Source organism: Pristis pectinata, chromosome 5 (genome assembly GCF_009764475.1).
Source record: "Pristis pectinata isolate sPriPec2 chromosome 5, sPriPec2.1.pri, whole genome shotgun sequence".
Taxonomy (NCBI): domain Eukaryota; kingdom Metazoa; phylum Chordata; class Chondrichthyes; order Rhinopristiformes; family Pristidae; genus Pristis; species Pristis pectinata.
The window spans coordinates 44,709,999-44,725,593 of NC_067409.1; the positions used below are offsets into that span (position 1 = coordinate 44,709,999).

Here is a 15,595-nt window from a genome sequence, read left to right on the forward strand (position 1 = left end):
GGGAGTTGAATGAATGTTGGATTAGCTATGCACACTAAATAAATCTCCCGCTACATGTGCAGTTCACCTCCAAATGGTTTTCATCTTTCAGTCTCAAACATTGAGAAATAATATCTTATTGTGAAATGTATACCTTGATTGGGCAGAACTAACTTGGAAGGGTAGCAGTTCGATGTTTTCTTTGAATTATGCGTTTCCCTGAAACGTGGATCTGTTATTGCTAAAATGTTTCTGCGACCCTTCCAAGTTCTGCCCAATCAAGGTATACATTTCAAAATAAGATACTATTTCTCAATGTTTTGAGACTGAAAGATGAAACCCCATTTCCTATCTGCCAACTGAACTACAAGCAAGTATTCCTGTAAATGAACATTTTAAGTGTTTCCTTTCCATATATGTATGCAGCAGCAGAGTACTTTGGCTTTAGCACAATTACGAATCAGTTAGTAATAGCCAGGTTTATTGATTAACCAGCACTGTAGAGCCCTGTCATCTATTTGCAGGAAGGGTGTCTATATATTACAGGAAATGATCTATCCTTGCATTAAATTGAATGGAAAACCCAGCCCTTCATTAGAATTCTACTGTTCTTTCTGGATGAACCAGAGCTTAATCTGTACCAGTCATTGTTTTTTTTAATTATTTTTTTTAAATAGCACGGAAACCAAGAACAAGTTGAATTGTATACATTTATTAAAGGATGACCTATTACCTCCAGGACCATATACATTGAACAGAGTCCAATAAGCAATTCTGCAAGCCATCACACTTGTATTAACTTTGGTCTTCATCCTTGTTCACGGAGTACACTGAAACTTCTTGACCATCCAGAAACTGCAAAATGGCTTCTTGCAAAAACCATCTAACAAAAGAGAGCACTGGTAAGGTTGTGGATCAACAATTCCATATTAAAGGAGGACTGGGAGTAGAGTTTTGATTAAGTAACAGTCCGTTGAGTCACAATGACACAGGTACAACCAATCCCTCTCTCTCTCTCTCTCTCTCTCTCTCTCTCTCTCTCCTCTCTCCCCCACCTCCCCCCCTCTCTCTCCCCCCCTCTCCCTCTCTACCATCCTCCCTCTCTACCCCCTCCTCCCTCCCTCCCCCCTCCTCCCTCTCTCTCTCCCCCACCTCCCTCCCTCTCTCTCCCCCATCTCCCTCTCTCTCTCCCCCCCCTCCTCCCTCTCTCTCTCCCCCCCCTCCTCCCTCTCTCTCTCTCCCCCCCCTCCTCCCTCTCTCTCTCCCCCCCCCTCCTCCCTCTCTCTCTCCCCCCCCTCCTCCCTCGCACTCTCTCCCCCCCTCCTCCCTCTCACTCTCTCTCTCCCCCCCCTCCTCCCTCTCTCTCTCCCCCCCCCTCCTCCCTCTCTCTCTCTCTCTCTCCCCCCCCTCCTCCCTCTCTCTCTCTCTCTCCCCCCCTCCTCCCTCTCTCTCTCTCTCTCACCCCCCCTCCCTCTCTCTCTCCCCTCGTCTCTCTCTCCCCCACCTCCCTCTCCTCTCTCTCTCTCCCCCCCTCCTCCCTCTCTCCCCCCCCTCCTCCCTCTCTCTCCTCTCTCCCCCCCTCCTCCCTCTCTCTCTCTCCCCCCCTCCTCCCTCTCTCTCTCTCCCCCCCTCCTCCCTCTCTCTCTCTCCCCCCTCCTCCTCTCTCTCTCTCCCCCCCTCCTCCCTCTCTCTCTCTCTCTCCCCCCCCTCCTCCCTCTCCCTCTCTCTCTCTCCCCCCCTCCTCCCTCTCCTCTCTCTCTCTCTCTCTCCCCCCCCTCCTCCCTCTCTCTCTCTCTCTCTCTCCCCCCCCTCCTCCCTCTCTCCCTCACACACACACTCGCTCCCCCTTTCCTAAAAATGAATTATGAGAAATCAATGTGTGGAGACTGCCAATGACCGAGCAGGGCAGTTCCTGTGGTTCCTCATGTTCATTGCACTGAAAAATAATCTGACCAAGATGTAAAGCTAACACATTTTATCATATAACATAAAGAGCTATGAAAATCAAAAATGGGGGATGTTTGAACTCTGAAATTTAAATAGAAAATGCTGGAAACACAGCAGGTGAGGTGAGATCAGTGGAGACATTTCTCCTCTGGGATTCTTTATGAGAACTGCTAACACCTGTAATTGTCACAGAAAACTTTCTCCAAATCCTTTGCACTCATTTCCCTTCTAAGAATCATTAAAGCAGAAGAAAGCATCAGAGGCAACCTGTACATTCACTGAAGTACATCTCTGATAAAGTCAGTGCAGAAATAGGTGCTTTGTAACCACCAGATGCACATCTACTCTCATCCCATTTACCAACACTTGGTCCATAGCCTTTTATAGATGGAGAAATGCAGATGAAGTTTAATCCGGCCCAGTGTGACATGTTGGACTTCAGGAGGTCAAATGCAAGAGGGAAGTATATAAAGTAAAGTAAATGGCAGGACCATGAAGTGTATTGATGTACAGAGGGATCTTGGAGTGCAAATCCATTGCCCCCTGGAAGTGGCAACACAAGTAGATAAGAGTCATAGCATCATACAGCATGGAAATGGGGCCCTTCAGACCAACTGGTCCATCCCAAGCTTGTCTCATCTGCCTGCGTTTGGCCCATAGCCCTCTCAACCATTATTTCTGGCAGCTTATTCCAAATATGCACCACCTTTTGCATGAAGAAGCTGCCTCAATGTCCCATTTAAATCTATCGCCTCTGATCTTAAACCTCTGCCCTCTTGTTTTTGGCACCCTCTCCCTGAGAAAAAGACAACGTGCTTTCACCCTTTGCCCCTCAATGATCTTGTACACGTCTATCAGGTCACCCCTCAATCTCCAACATTCCAGGGAATAAAGTCCTAATCTGTGAAACCTCTCCTTGTAACTCAGGCCCCCAAGTCCAGGCAACATCCTGGTAAATCTTTTCTGCATTCTTTCTAGTTTAATAACATCTTTCCTATAACAGGATGAGCAAAACTATAGAATTCTCCAAGTGCAGCCTCACCAACGTCTTATATAACTGCAACATAACTTCCCAACTCCTTTTTCTCAGTGCCCTGACTGATGAAGGCCAATGTGCCAAATGCCTCCTTCACCGCTTTCAGTGAACTAGGCACTTGCACTCCTACGTCCTTCTGTACCCCTGAGTATCACTCTGCCAAAGGTAATATAATAAGTCCTAGAAATTGAACTTCACTCTTTTTTGGCGTGGTAAATCAGATGTCACCCTGCAAATTAAAATCGCTGAACCGAGTCATCTTCTCTTTAAGAAATCAGTGTCGCGTTATTCTCCTGCTTATAACCAATAAAACATTAACTGTGCACTTGCAGCTGCTATTAAATTGCTGAGTAGGCATTGTCATATCACAAGTGAGATGAGGTGGAGGAACTAGAGAGGGAGGGTACCAATGGAGAGCTGGGGAAAATTCCTGCACCAATGACAGTCCCATGCTCCAATTGGGTCACTGCCACAGACATCAAGGGCACAGACCACTGCATCTGTGTTGTGATCTTTCTAAGTACTGCCTTTGTCCAAAAATGTAGCATTTGAAAGCTGGGTGTCAAAAAGAATCAAAGTGCTGTCATCATTTACACAAAAGACAATGGGGAAATTACACCAGCATTTGTGCGAATCACAATGGTGAAATTTCCCAATGAGTGGGGTTCAGCTGAAAGTGGTGCAAAAGTGGTTCAAAACTTGCAAAACACATTATTTTCATGATGCATCTAAAGGCTTTTTCTTAAATTTACAATACAATTTCCAGGCTTAAATCTCTTGAGTCCTGTTTTAATCAGGTTAAACCATTCTGATAATTCGCATCCTTGATCCAAAGTACTTAGCTTTTTAAAAATCTTACATAAGTTATTTTTTATGAGGTGAGAAGGCTTAATGTTGGTTATAAAACCTTGCTTAACTAGTTCAAAAACTGCCATCTAGAACTATCACCTAGTCTTTTCCTTCCTTGAAGCTAACCATTTATGTTGTCTTGGACAATTTAAGGAAGATCAGATTAACAATTTCTGCATGCATAAAATAGAAGCTGTTCTGAAAAATTTTCATCAGGTCACACAGCATCGATGGAGGAAAATGGACAGTTGCCATTTTGGATCGAGACAAAGAACAAAAACAAACAATTTATAAACTTTTCAAAAGGACATTTCAGCATTCAATTTGTCAGATAAATGCTAAAGGTTACCTTTTCTGTACAGTGTCTCTGATACAATAGGTGTGGAGATAACCAGTTGATTTGTTTCCACATACTGGAATTTTAATCTGTAAACAAACGTGGCACAAGCATCAAGAATAAAAAGTATTTTTGGAAAAAAATAATTTAGTACAGTAATTCTGTCTGGATTCTATAGAATGTCATTTATTTACCCTAACTGTGCACCCCAGTTATCGTTGCTCAAAGAGAATGTGTTTTCCTTAATGTAACATCTTGAATAACAGTACAGAAACGTTTAAATCTAGAAATGTGAATACAACCATGTACTAACAAGGGAGATGAAAACCATGGAATTGCTGGTTTATGTAAAAGAGACCTACAATTCAGGTGCAAAATTGGAGTTAAAAAAGAAATAAGTGAATACTGTACCCTTGCACTTATTCCATCCACCCGATTATTTCGGTCGGTAAGTTTGATATTTCGGATATGGAGAGGAGGGGCTCCCAAGGCAGCCAGCGCTACGTCATTTTTCTTGAGCTCTTCAATTGCCAACTTGTAGTATTCTGACTTGGCAAAATTTTCTATGAAATCATACAGTCATAAGCAAGATCTACACCAAATCCACATGAATGAACACTATCTCCATTTCTCATAAGAAATAGGAGAACGCCCCTCAAGCCTATTCCTGAATTCAATAAGATTGTGGCTGATCTGATCTTGGCCTCAGCTGTATGTTCCTACCTGTTCCCCATAGCTCTTGTTCCCCCTGTAATCCACAAATACATCTACCTCGGTCTTGAATATACCTCATCCTCGAGTTCCCTGGGATAGAGAATTCAAAAACTTGCATGAATTTTCTATTCATTTTCATGTAAAATGGGTGATCCATTATTTTGAACATACCTAATTCTAGCTTCCCTCATGAGGAAAAACATTATCATAGAGTCAGAGAATAGAAGCAGGCCCTTCAGTCTACCATCGCCATAACAATCATCAAGCACGCATGTATATTAATCCCATTTACCATCGCTTGGTCCTTGGTCTTCTATGTCTTGGTGCAAGTGCACATTTTGATTCTGTTAGTAAAAACCCTATAAGCCCCTTTAGAATCTTACAAATTTCAGTAAGATCACCACTCATTCTACTAATAGGCCACCCTGTTCAACTTTCTTTATAAGGCAGCCTCTTCTTTCTCAGTGCAAAGAAAAACCAAACTGCTGGAGGAACTCAACGGATCAAGAAGAAATTGTGGAGGCAAAGGGGTGGTCAACGTTTCGGGTTAAGACATTGCATCAGAACAGATCTGATGCAGGCACTCGACCTGAAAATCTACCATTCCCTTGCCTCCACAGATGCTGCTTGACTCCCTGAGTTCTTCCAGTAGTTTATTTTTGCTCCAGACTCCAGCAGCTGCAGCCTCTTGCATCTCTTTCTCTTCATTTCAGGTATCAACTTGGTGAATCTTTCCCTATTGCTACATAACAAATATATTTCTCTTCAAATAGGAAGACCAAAACTATACTCGGTACAGCAGTACCCTGTACAACTATAGCTGGACATCCCTGCTTTACACTGAATCTCCCTTACAATAAAGGCCAATATTTCATTTATATTCTGAATAACTTGATATACCTGCATGGTAACTCTATGTTTCAAGTAGGAGTACAACCACATCTCGCTACAACAGCATTTAAAGCAATATTCTGCACCTCTATTCCTACTACCAATGTACCCCCTACTTGCCCACAATTTCCTCCATGTACCTAAAATTTTTGCCCATTCATTTAAGCTATCTCTATCACTTTGCAGACTTTGTGCTCTCCTCACAATTTATTTTTCTGCTTTGCATCATTAGCAAATTTGACGATACAGCTCAGTTTCTTAATCTAAGTTATTAGTAGAAAAATTTAAATAGCTGAGACCCAGCACCAAACTCTGGCACCCCATTAAAACCGAGAACAGTACAGCACAGGAACAGGCCCTACGGCCCACAGTGTCTGTGCCGACCATGATGCCGATTTAAACTGCGCACCTGCCTGCATATGGTCTGTATCTCTCCATTCCCTGCCTGTTCATGTGTCTGTCTAAATGCCTCTTAAACATTGCGATCGTATCTGCTTCCATTGTTTCCCCTGGTGGCATATTCTAGGAACCTACCACTCTCTGCACGTAAAAAAAAAGACTTCCCTCGTAAATCTGTAAACTTTCCTCAGCCGAAATTTATGCCTTCCAGTATTTGATATTTCCACCCTGGGAAAAGACTTTCCCTATCTATGCCTCTCATAATTTTATATACTTCTATTAGGTCTCCCCTCAGCCTCTGATGCTCCAGAGAAAACAATCCAAGTTTGTTCAACCTCTCCTTGTAGCTAATACTCTCCAATCCAGGCAACATTCTGACGAATTTCTTTTGCACCCTCTCCAAAGCCTCCACATCCTCCTTGTAATGAAGTGACTAGAACTGCACACAATATCCCAAATAGAACATAGCACAGTATGGGCAATTTGGCCCACGATGTTGTGCTGACCTCTATAAACCTACTCCACAGTCAATCTAACCCTCCCCTCCTACACTGCCCATAACCCTCCATTTTTAGTACATCCATGTGCCTAGCCAAGAGTCTTTTAAATGTCCCTATTATATCAGCCTCTACTACCACCCCTAGCAGTGCATTCCAGGCACCCAACACTCTGTGTGTTTAAAAAAAAACTACCTCTGACATCCTCCCTAAACTTTCCTCCTCTGACCTTAAACTGGTGTCCTCTGATATTTGCATTACTCCAAAGTGAAAAGCCCTAGCTTGCTCAACCATTCCTCATAAGACATGTTCTCTAATCCAGGCAGCATCCTGGTAAATCTCTGCCCCCCCTCTCTATAGCTTCCACATCTTTCCTATAATGAGGCGACCAGAACTGAACACAATACTCTAAGTGCAGTCTAACCAGAGTGTTATAGAGCTGCAACATTACCTCGTGGCTCCTGAACTCAATCCCACGACTAATGAAGGCCAACACACCATATGCCTTCTTAAGCACCCTATCAAGCTGCACAGCAACTTTGAGGGATCTATGGACTTGGACCCCAAGATCCCTCACACTGCTCACAATCTTGCCACTAACCTTGTACTCCACCTTCAAGTTTGATCTTCCAAAGTATCACTTCACAAATGTCCGGATTAAACTCCATATGCCACTTCTCAGCCCAACTCTGCATCCTGCCTATACCCTGTTGTAACCTACAACAACCTTCTGCACTATCCACAACACTTCCAACCTTCATATCTGCAAACTTACCAACCCATCCCTCCACTTCCTCATCCAAGTCATTTATAAAAATCACAAAGAGCAGGGGTCCCAGAACAGATCCCTGCGGAATATCACTGGTCACCGACCTCCAGGTAGAATACTCTCCATCTATTACCACCCTCTTCCTTCTGTGGGCAAGCTAATTCTGAATCCAAGCAGCCAAGACTCCATGGATCCCATGCCTCATGAATTTCTGGATGAGTCTACCATGGGGAACCTTGTCAAACACCTTATTGAAGTCCATATACACCACATCCACTGCTCTACCTTCATCAATTTGTTTTGTCACCTCTGCAAAAAACTCAATTAGGCTCGTGAGGCACGACCTGCCCCTCACATATCCATGTTGACTATCCCTAATAAGACTATGCTTCAAATGCTCGTAAATCCTGTCCCTAAGAATCCTCTCCAATAGCTTGCCCACCATTGATGTAAGACTCACTGGTCTATAATTCCCAGAAAATGTGGCCTAATTAAAGTTTTATACAGCTGCAACATGTTTTCCCAACTTTTATGTTCAGTGCCCTGACTGATAAAGTCAAGTATGCCATATGCCGTATGCCTTTTTTACTACCCTATCTGCTTGTGTTGCCACTGTCAGGGAGCTATGCACTTGCACCCCAAGATCCCACTGTACATCAGTGGTCCTAAGGGTGCTGCCATTTACTGTATACTTTCCTCTTACATTTGACCTCCCAAAGTGCAACGCCTCACACTTATCCGGATTAAATTTCATCTGCCATTTCTCTGCCGAAATTTCCAACTAATCTTTATCCTGCTGAATCCTTTGACGACCTTCCTCACTATTCACAACTCCACCAATTTTTGTTGTCTTCTGCAAACTTACTAATCAGTCCACCTACATTTTCATCCCAAATCATTTATATCTGCCACAAACAGAGGTCCCAGCACTGATCCTGGCGGAACACCACTGGTCACAGACCTCCAGTCAGAATAACACCCCTCCACTGCTAACCTCTTCTATGGCCAAGCCAAGTTTGAATCCAATCTACCAGTTTCCATGGATCCCAGGTGCTTTAATCTTCTGGATACTATGAGGGACTTTGTTGAAAGCTTACTGGAGTTCATGTAAACCACATTTCATCCCCCTGACCTCATCAATCATCTTTGTCACCTTCTCAAAAAACTCAAATTTGTAAGACATAACCTCCCTTGCACAAAGCCATGCTGACTATCCCTAATAAGTCAATGCTTTTCCAGTTGCAATTAGATCCTATCCCTAAGAACCTTAGTATTGGTTATTATTGTCACATATACCGAGATACATTACAAAGTGTTTGTTTGCATACCATTGAGACTCATCTTGCCACAGATAATTACATTGTGGTAGTAAACAGAAAACAGAATACAGTATATAGTGTTTACAGTTATGGAGAGTTTCCCTACCACTGCCACAAGGCCTCACTGGTTCTATAATTTCCTGATTTGTCTCTATTGCCCTTCTTCAGTAGAACAACAACATTGGCTGTTCTCCAGTCCTCTGGGACCTCAGCTGTAGCTAAGAAGATACAAAGATCTCTGTCAAGACCCCAGCAATCTCCCTTCTTGCCTCTCTCGATAATGTGGGATAGATCCCATCAGGTCCTGTGACCTTACCACGATAATGTTCTTCCAAGAAACTTAACACCTCCTCCCTTCCTGATATCAACATATCCTAGAAAATCAGCGTACCCCTCCCCTGAGCATGGAGAGCGTAACTCCCTCCCTGTCCTTCTCCCTTGGTGACTACCATGGCGAAGAACTCAATTAGTACCTTGCCCACTTCCTCGACTCCAGGCATCAGTTCCCTCCTTGTCCTTGAGCAGTTCTGGTTTCGTGAAACCCCTACCTGAAAACATCAATGATTCAGTCCCTGGAGGGATGAATTTCAGATCTCCACTAATCTTTTGTTTAAAAAATAGGTTTCCGAACGTCACACCAGACCTCAAATTTTACTTTTAAGATTATATAGCGTTATTTCAGCCTCACCTGTCAGTTTGCAAGTGAGCAGATATTTGGCAGACACGGCAGATGGTTGTCGATAAGCTTACAGAGTTGAGTGAAATGGCTTGTGGGATAGGTGAATGGTGTGCGAGGAAAAATTGGTGAAATTAGTATTGTTCTATCCCATGATAATTAAAAGTCTAATATTAAATTATATTGGCCTATGACTGCCAGCTATTGGTAGAATATGTTCAGCCAATCATGTACTTAAGCCCACAGATTGGTAGTCTTGCACTCTGTGATCCTAGGATGCATCAAGAACATTAATTTCCCCATCTAATTTACTCTGTTGGAAAGCCTCCAATCTTCACCATGGTGACACAGCTGGATCAGTAACTAAACATTGGGCAAATTGTGACTATGAGGCCTGCATTTTATCACTCCACAGTACCATCATTAGCAATCAAAGCTTGCTGTTTTGCATTACACTTGCAAAACCAATGTGACAGGAACGATCCTAAAGCTTTAACCAAGAAGGAGCAATTCTCAATGACACAACAAATACCCATGTTGCAGCAAGAATACTTCCTTACAAACCGAGCATCAGAAATCAAAAACATCTGAAGAGATAACAGCCCTCATAAGAAATAAACTCAGGTTCTAGCTGGTGTAAAATTTCTCAATCTTTGTAATATATTTTCTGACTATTTTTCAGATAGGGTGGAGGCAGTGCTCTACTAGATGTGAGTGCAACATAGTGAGTAGAGTATTTGTAAACAGGGTACTTAAAGCAGGTTATTGAAGAAAAAAAAGCATTAGATTTCGAAATAGGTTTAACAGATTATGTTTTTTACTCACGTTGTATAAGGTAATACATTACTGCCACATCCTCCTCCAGAAACTAATTCCCAAATATATTGCCATCTGTTGTAAAGCACGTGTTGAAACAGGGCATCATGAAAACTTCACGGAGGACTAATAGAAAGAAAATTGGATATCAGTAAACTGCATTCCCTAATACATTTGTAATCTTACATTCAAATTAATTAACAGAGATACCAAAAAAAATTGCTGGATATTTGACATGAAATAAAAATAAAACATCAGGTTAATCTTTCATTCTGCATCTTGCAGAGATGTGGAATTCTCCAGAAGGATCATATTAAAAACTATCCTTCCCTTAATTGTCGACTAAGCTGTGCAATTCCTGTATTTTCTGTTTTCTTTTTATTTTGAGCCCAGCAACAGTCCTTCTCATGCTGCCACGAGCTTGGAGATAATAAGATGGTACCATTTCCATACATAAACAAAACTCTGAAATAAATTTATGGAGTGCATCCATTATGTCTTTTATGTCCAAAAATTCTTTTACATGTTCTTATGAAATTTCTGGATATGAACAGTTCAAACATTTAAAACGATGCTATGTGGGAAGGAGGAGGACCCCAGAATATGGTCACACATGCTGTTTAAGGACTTTAATTTTAATTCAAACGAAGTGTATATTTTAAGTGCCTTCTTACACAGTAAAAAACCAGTAGAGCATCTGCCACATCACCAAAACAGACAATCTTTAAAAAGCTGTAAAAGCACAATGCAATGTAAAAATGTGACTCTGCTCCATTCTGACTAGGTGCCTGCAATGAACAGAATTGGCAAGCCTTTCTGCTCGATAAGGCTATCCACACCCATTCAGGTTCTTCAGTCATGACAGGCAAGATTCTTCTCCAGCAACACACAGAACACTGGAGGAACTCAAGTGGGTCAAACAGCATCTCTGGAGGGTAATGGACAGTCGACGTTTCAGGTTGAGCCCCTTCATCTGCCACTGAAAGATAGAGGGGAGACAGCCAATATAAAAAGGTGGATGGAAGGGGCGAAGCAAGAGCTAGCAAGCGAGAGGTGAATCCAGGTGAGGAGGGGTGATAGGCAGGTGGGGTACAGAAGAGTTAAAATAATACCAGAAGCTGGGAGGTGATAGGTGGAAGTGACGAAGGGCTGAAGATGATGCAATCTGATAGGAGAGGAAGGTGGAGCATGGAATCAAGGGAGGGAGGAATAGCGTGGAATCATGGCGAACCTCTACTTCACCCTCTCCAAAGCCTCCACATCCTTCCTGTGAGGGGGCAATCAGAACCACGCACAATACTGAGTGAGGCCTAAGTAAACTTTTATACAGCTGCAACATGACTTCCTGATTCTTATACTCAATGCCCCAACTGATGAAGGCAAGTACTGCCATTTCACCTTTGCAATTCTATCTACTTATGTTGCAACTTTCAGGGAGGTATGGACTTGGACCCCAAGATCCCTCTGTATATCAATGCTGTTAAGGGTCCTACCATTAACTATGTATTTTCCCCTTACATTTGACTTCCCAAAGTGCAAATTTGCCCAAATTAAACTCTGTTTGCCATTTCTCCGCCCATATCTGTAAGAGATCTATATCCTGCTGTATCCTTTGACAACCTTTCTTCTTCTCCACAATTCTACCAATTTTTGCGTCACCTGCAAACTTACTAAGCAACCCATCTATAGTACTTCCAAGTCATTAGTATATCTTATAAACAACGGAGGTCCCATTTGCCCAAAGCACACTGGAGTCTCTCAGCATCCTCTTCACAACTCCCACATAGCTTTGTATCATCCACAACTTTGAAGCTATTACATTTAATTTTCTCATCTAAATCATTAATGTATATTGTGATTAGCATCAAGCACTGAACTTTGCAGTACCCATCAATCACCGCCTGCCATTCAGAAGACCTGTTTATTCTGACTCTTTGTTTGCTGACTGCCAACTAGCTCACAATCCATGCCAATATATTACCCTCATCCCATGTGGACAAGTCTGGCTACCATAATTGTCTTGTCAGAAAAGTTCTTATACCTTATACCAGTGCCCACATGATCCTACTTGAATCCAGCAGAGCAGGATCCTGACGAGCCTTTAAGGGGATTTTACATCTTTCTGCCAAGAAAATTGTGGTAGCCTGATTTTTTTTTAATGTTCAGACTATTCCACATTCCTATAAATTCAGTAGATTTAAAAAAATAAATTGTTAGCAGGCTGAAGCATTTAAAGTGAATAGTTATATAAATATAGTTCTCCTCAACCCTATAATTTAACTGGAAAACACATTTCATAGGCAAAGATTTCAGCAGGGAAAATTAACAGGCTGTTTTTTCCTTCTAATTTTTTCCAGTGAATTGTTTGCCTATCCATTTCTTTATTCATCATTGATCTGTACATCTCGGTGGCCTCTCTAGAGCCGGCAGTGCTCACATTTCCTCCATGAGAATATTTAGTGAATGGATTAACACTATTCCACAACAACTGTGTTACTTTCAAACCAATCAACAATGACATGTATTGGTATTGGTTTATTATTGTCACTTGTACCAAGGTACAGTGAAAAACTTGTCTTGTATACCGTTCGTACAGATCAATTCGTTACACAGTGCAGTTACGTTGAGTTAGTTCAGAGTGCATTGAGGTAGTACAGGTAAAAACAATAACAGTAGAGTAAAGTGTCACAGCTATAGAGGAAGTGCAGTGGAGTTAGACAGTAAGGTACAAGGTCACAACAAGGTAGATTGTGAGGTCAAGAGTCCATCTCATTGTATAAGGGAGGCTTTTAAGGAAGCTAAGAACATTTTTCTTGGGGAGAGGCAAGTGATCAATAAAGAATTCACCAAACCTTTCTACCACCTTTTCTTACTCCACTACTGTAATTTTGGTTGTATAGAACATTTTTGGAGAAATCATTCCCAAGGACTTGTTTGTTTGGGATCAAAATACACATGTTCTGGGATATGCTGCCTTGCGCCTAATTGCCCGCATTGTCCACCTTCATACTGAAAGTGTGCCAACTTCAACTCTGGTAGCCAGATCCATCTGCCTAAAGTAAGCAATTAGACATTCTGAATCTGCGAATCAATGGCCTAAGTCTAGCTTGCTAAGCAACAGATAAAAACAGAGTGGATCTGCTCAGATTTCCAGGGCAACTCAGAACAGGAGTAAACCATTCCTGCCCAACCATTCCATAAGACCATGCCTGATCTGATCTTGGCTTCTACTCTACTTTCCTGCCTGTTCACCATTACCCGCAACTTCCCGATAGTCCAAAAATCAGACTCAGTCTTGAGTATATTCAAAGTCTTAGCCTCCATTGAGCTCTGATGCACAAAATTTCAAAGATTCACAACGCACAGCAAAGGAACTCCTCACCTAGGTTTTAAATGGGTGAATATTAATTCTGAGAATAAGATCCCTAGTTCTAGCTTCCTCCTTAAGGAGGAGCATCCTCTCAGCATTTATTCTACCAAGTCCCCTCAGAATCATATATGCTTTGATAAGATCACTCCAATAGGTAAAGGCAAGGTACAAATAATCAACCTTTCTACCTACGACAACTTCTTCATCCAGGAATCAAACTTTTGAGCATTATTTTAACTGCCTCAATGCAAGTATATCCCTCTCTAAATAAAGAGACCAAAAGGCCATGCAAAACCTCTGGCACAAATTCAGCTACTTCAGAGACTGAACCCGAGGAAAGCATCTGGCCTGGACGGTGTCCCTGGCTGATCAGCTGGCGGGGGTATTTGCAGACATATTTAACCTCTCCCTGCTTCAATCTGAGGATCCCACCTGTTTCAAAAAGACCACTATCATCCTAGTACCTAAGAAAAACAAGGTATCGTGCCTTAATGACTACTGACCAGTGGCTCTGACATTCACCTTGATGAAGTGCTTCGAGAGGCTGGTCATGACACGCATTAACTCCAGCCTCCTGGAAAACCTGGACCAACTGCAATTCGCCTACCAGTAGACACCATCTCTCTAGCCCTACACTCATCATCACCAAACTCCAAGACCTGGGACTCAACACCTCCCTCTGTAACTGGATCCTTGGCTTTCTGACCAACAAACAGCAATCAGTAAGGATGGGCAGCAACACTTCCAGCATGATTATTCTCAACACTGGTGCCCCACAAGGCTGTGTCCTCAGCCCACTACTCTGCTCCCTATACACTCATGACTGCGTGGCCAGATTCTGCTCTAACTCCATCTACAGAAGATACCACCGTAGTAGGCTGTATCTCAAATAACGATGAGTCAGAGTACAGGAAGGAGATAGAGAGCTTAGTGACATGGTGTCATGACAACAACCTTTCCGTCAATGTCAGCAAAACAAAAGAGCTGGTCATTGACTTCAGGAAAGGGGGTACTGTACGTGCACCCGTCTACATCAATGGTGCTGAGGTCAAGAGGGTTGAGAGCTTCAAGTTCCTAGGAATAAACATCACCTATAGCCTGTCCTGGTCCAACCAAGTAGATGCCGTGGCCAAGAAAGCTCACCAGCACTTCTACTTCCTCAGGAGGCTAAAGAAATTTGGCATGTCCCCCTTGATCCTCACTAATTTTTATCCATGCTCCATAGAAAGCATCCTATGTGGATGCATCACGGCTTGGTATGGCAACTGCTCTGCCCGTGACCTCAAGAAACTGCACAGAGTTGTGGACACAGCTCAGCACATCACAGAAACCAGCCTCCCCTCCAAGGACTCTGTCTATACCTCTCGCTGCTTTGGTGAAGCAGCCAGCATCATCAAAGACCCCACCCACCTGGGTCATTCTCTCTTCTCTCCTCTCCCATCAGGCAGAAGATACAGGAGCCTGAGGGCACATACCACCAGCTCGACAGCTTCTATCCCACATTTATAACACTATTGAATGGTTCCCTTAAATGATGAGATAGACTCGTGACCTCACAATCTACCTTGTTATGACCTTGCACCTTATTGTCTACCCGCACTGCACTTCATCTGTAGCTGTGACACTTTACTCTGTATTCTGTTATTGTTTTTACTCTGCACTACCTCAATGTGTTGTGTAATGAATTGATCTGTACGAATGGTATGCAAGACAAGTTTTTCAAGTGACAATAATAAACCAATACCCTATAGGGTTGTGACAAGCCTTCGCTCCATCCCCCTTAAAAAAATGGTCAATGTTTCAAGCACATTCCTAATTATTTGCTGTACATGCTGAGTTTCATACAGGATTGCTGATGATTGTCGAAGAACAGGCAATTTATTTTGTTTTCTCACTTATTTTAAACATGGTGCACGGAGGTTCCTTCACCCTCAAACTACTTGTGGCCTGATTTGGAAAAGCCGTTATTGGTCAGTGGAAGCTGAAGGAGCATCAA

The 15,595-nt window shown here is 42.6% G+C and overlaps 1 protein-coding gene across 1 annotated transcript; it reads right to left on the reverse strand.

Moving 5' to 3' along the window:
• Positions 1–675: 675 nt before the first annotated feature.
• On the reverse strand, positions 676–10,353 carry LOC127570827 (cytochrome c oxidase assembly factor 1 homolog). The gene is made up of 4 exons (XM_052016688.1): positions 10,239–10,353; positions 4,560–4,711; positions 4,161–4,237; positions 676–862 (listed from the first exon to the last, which is right to left on the reverse strand). The coding sequence occupies exons 1-4, from the start codon at positions 10,255–10,257 to the stop codon at positions 775–777; spliced, it is 336 nt and encodes a 111-aa protein (XP_051872648.1). The 5' UTR covers positions 10,258–10,353; the 3' UTR covers positions 676–774.
• Between the last annotated feature and the right edge of the window lie 5,242 nt (positions 10,354–15,595).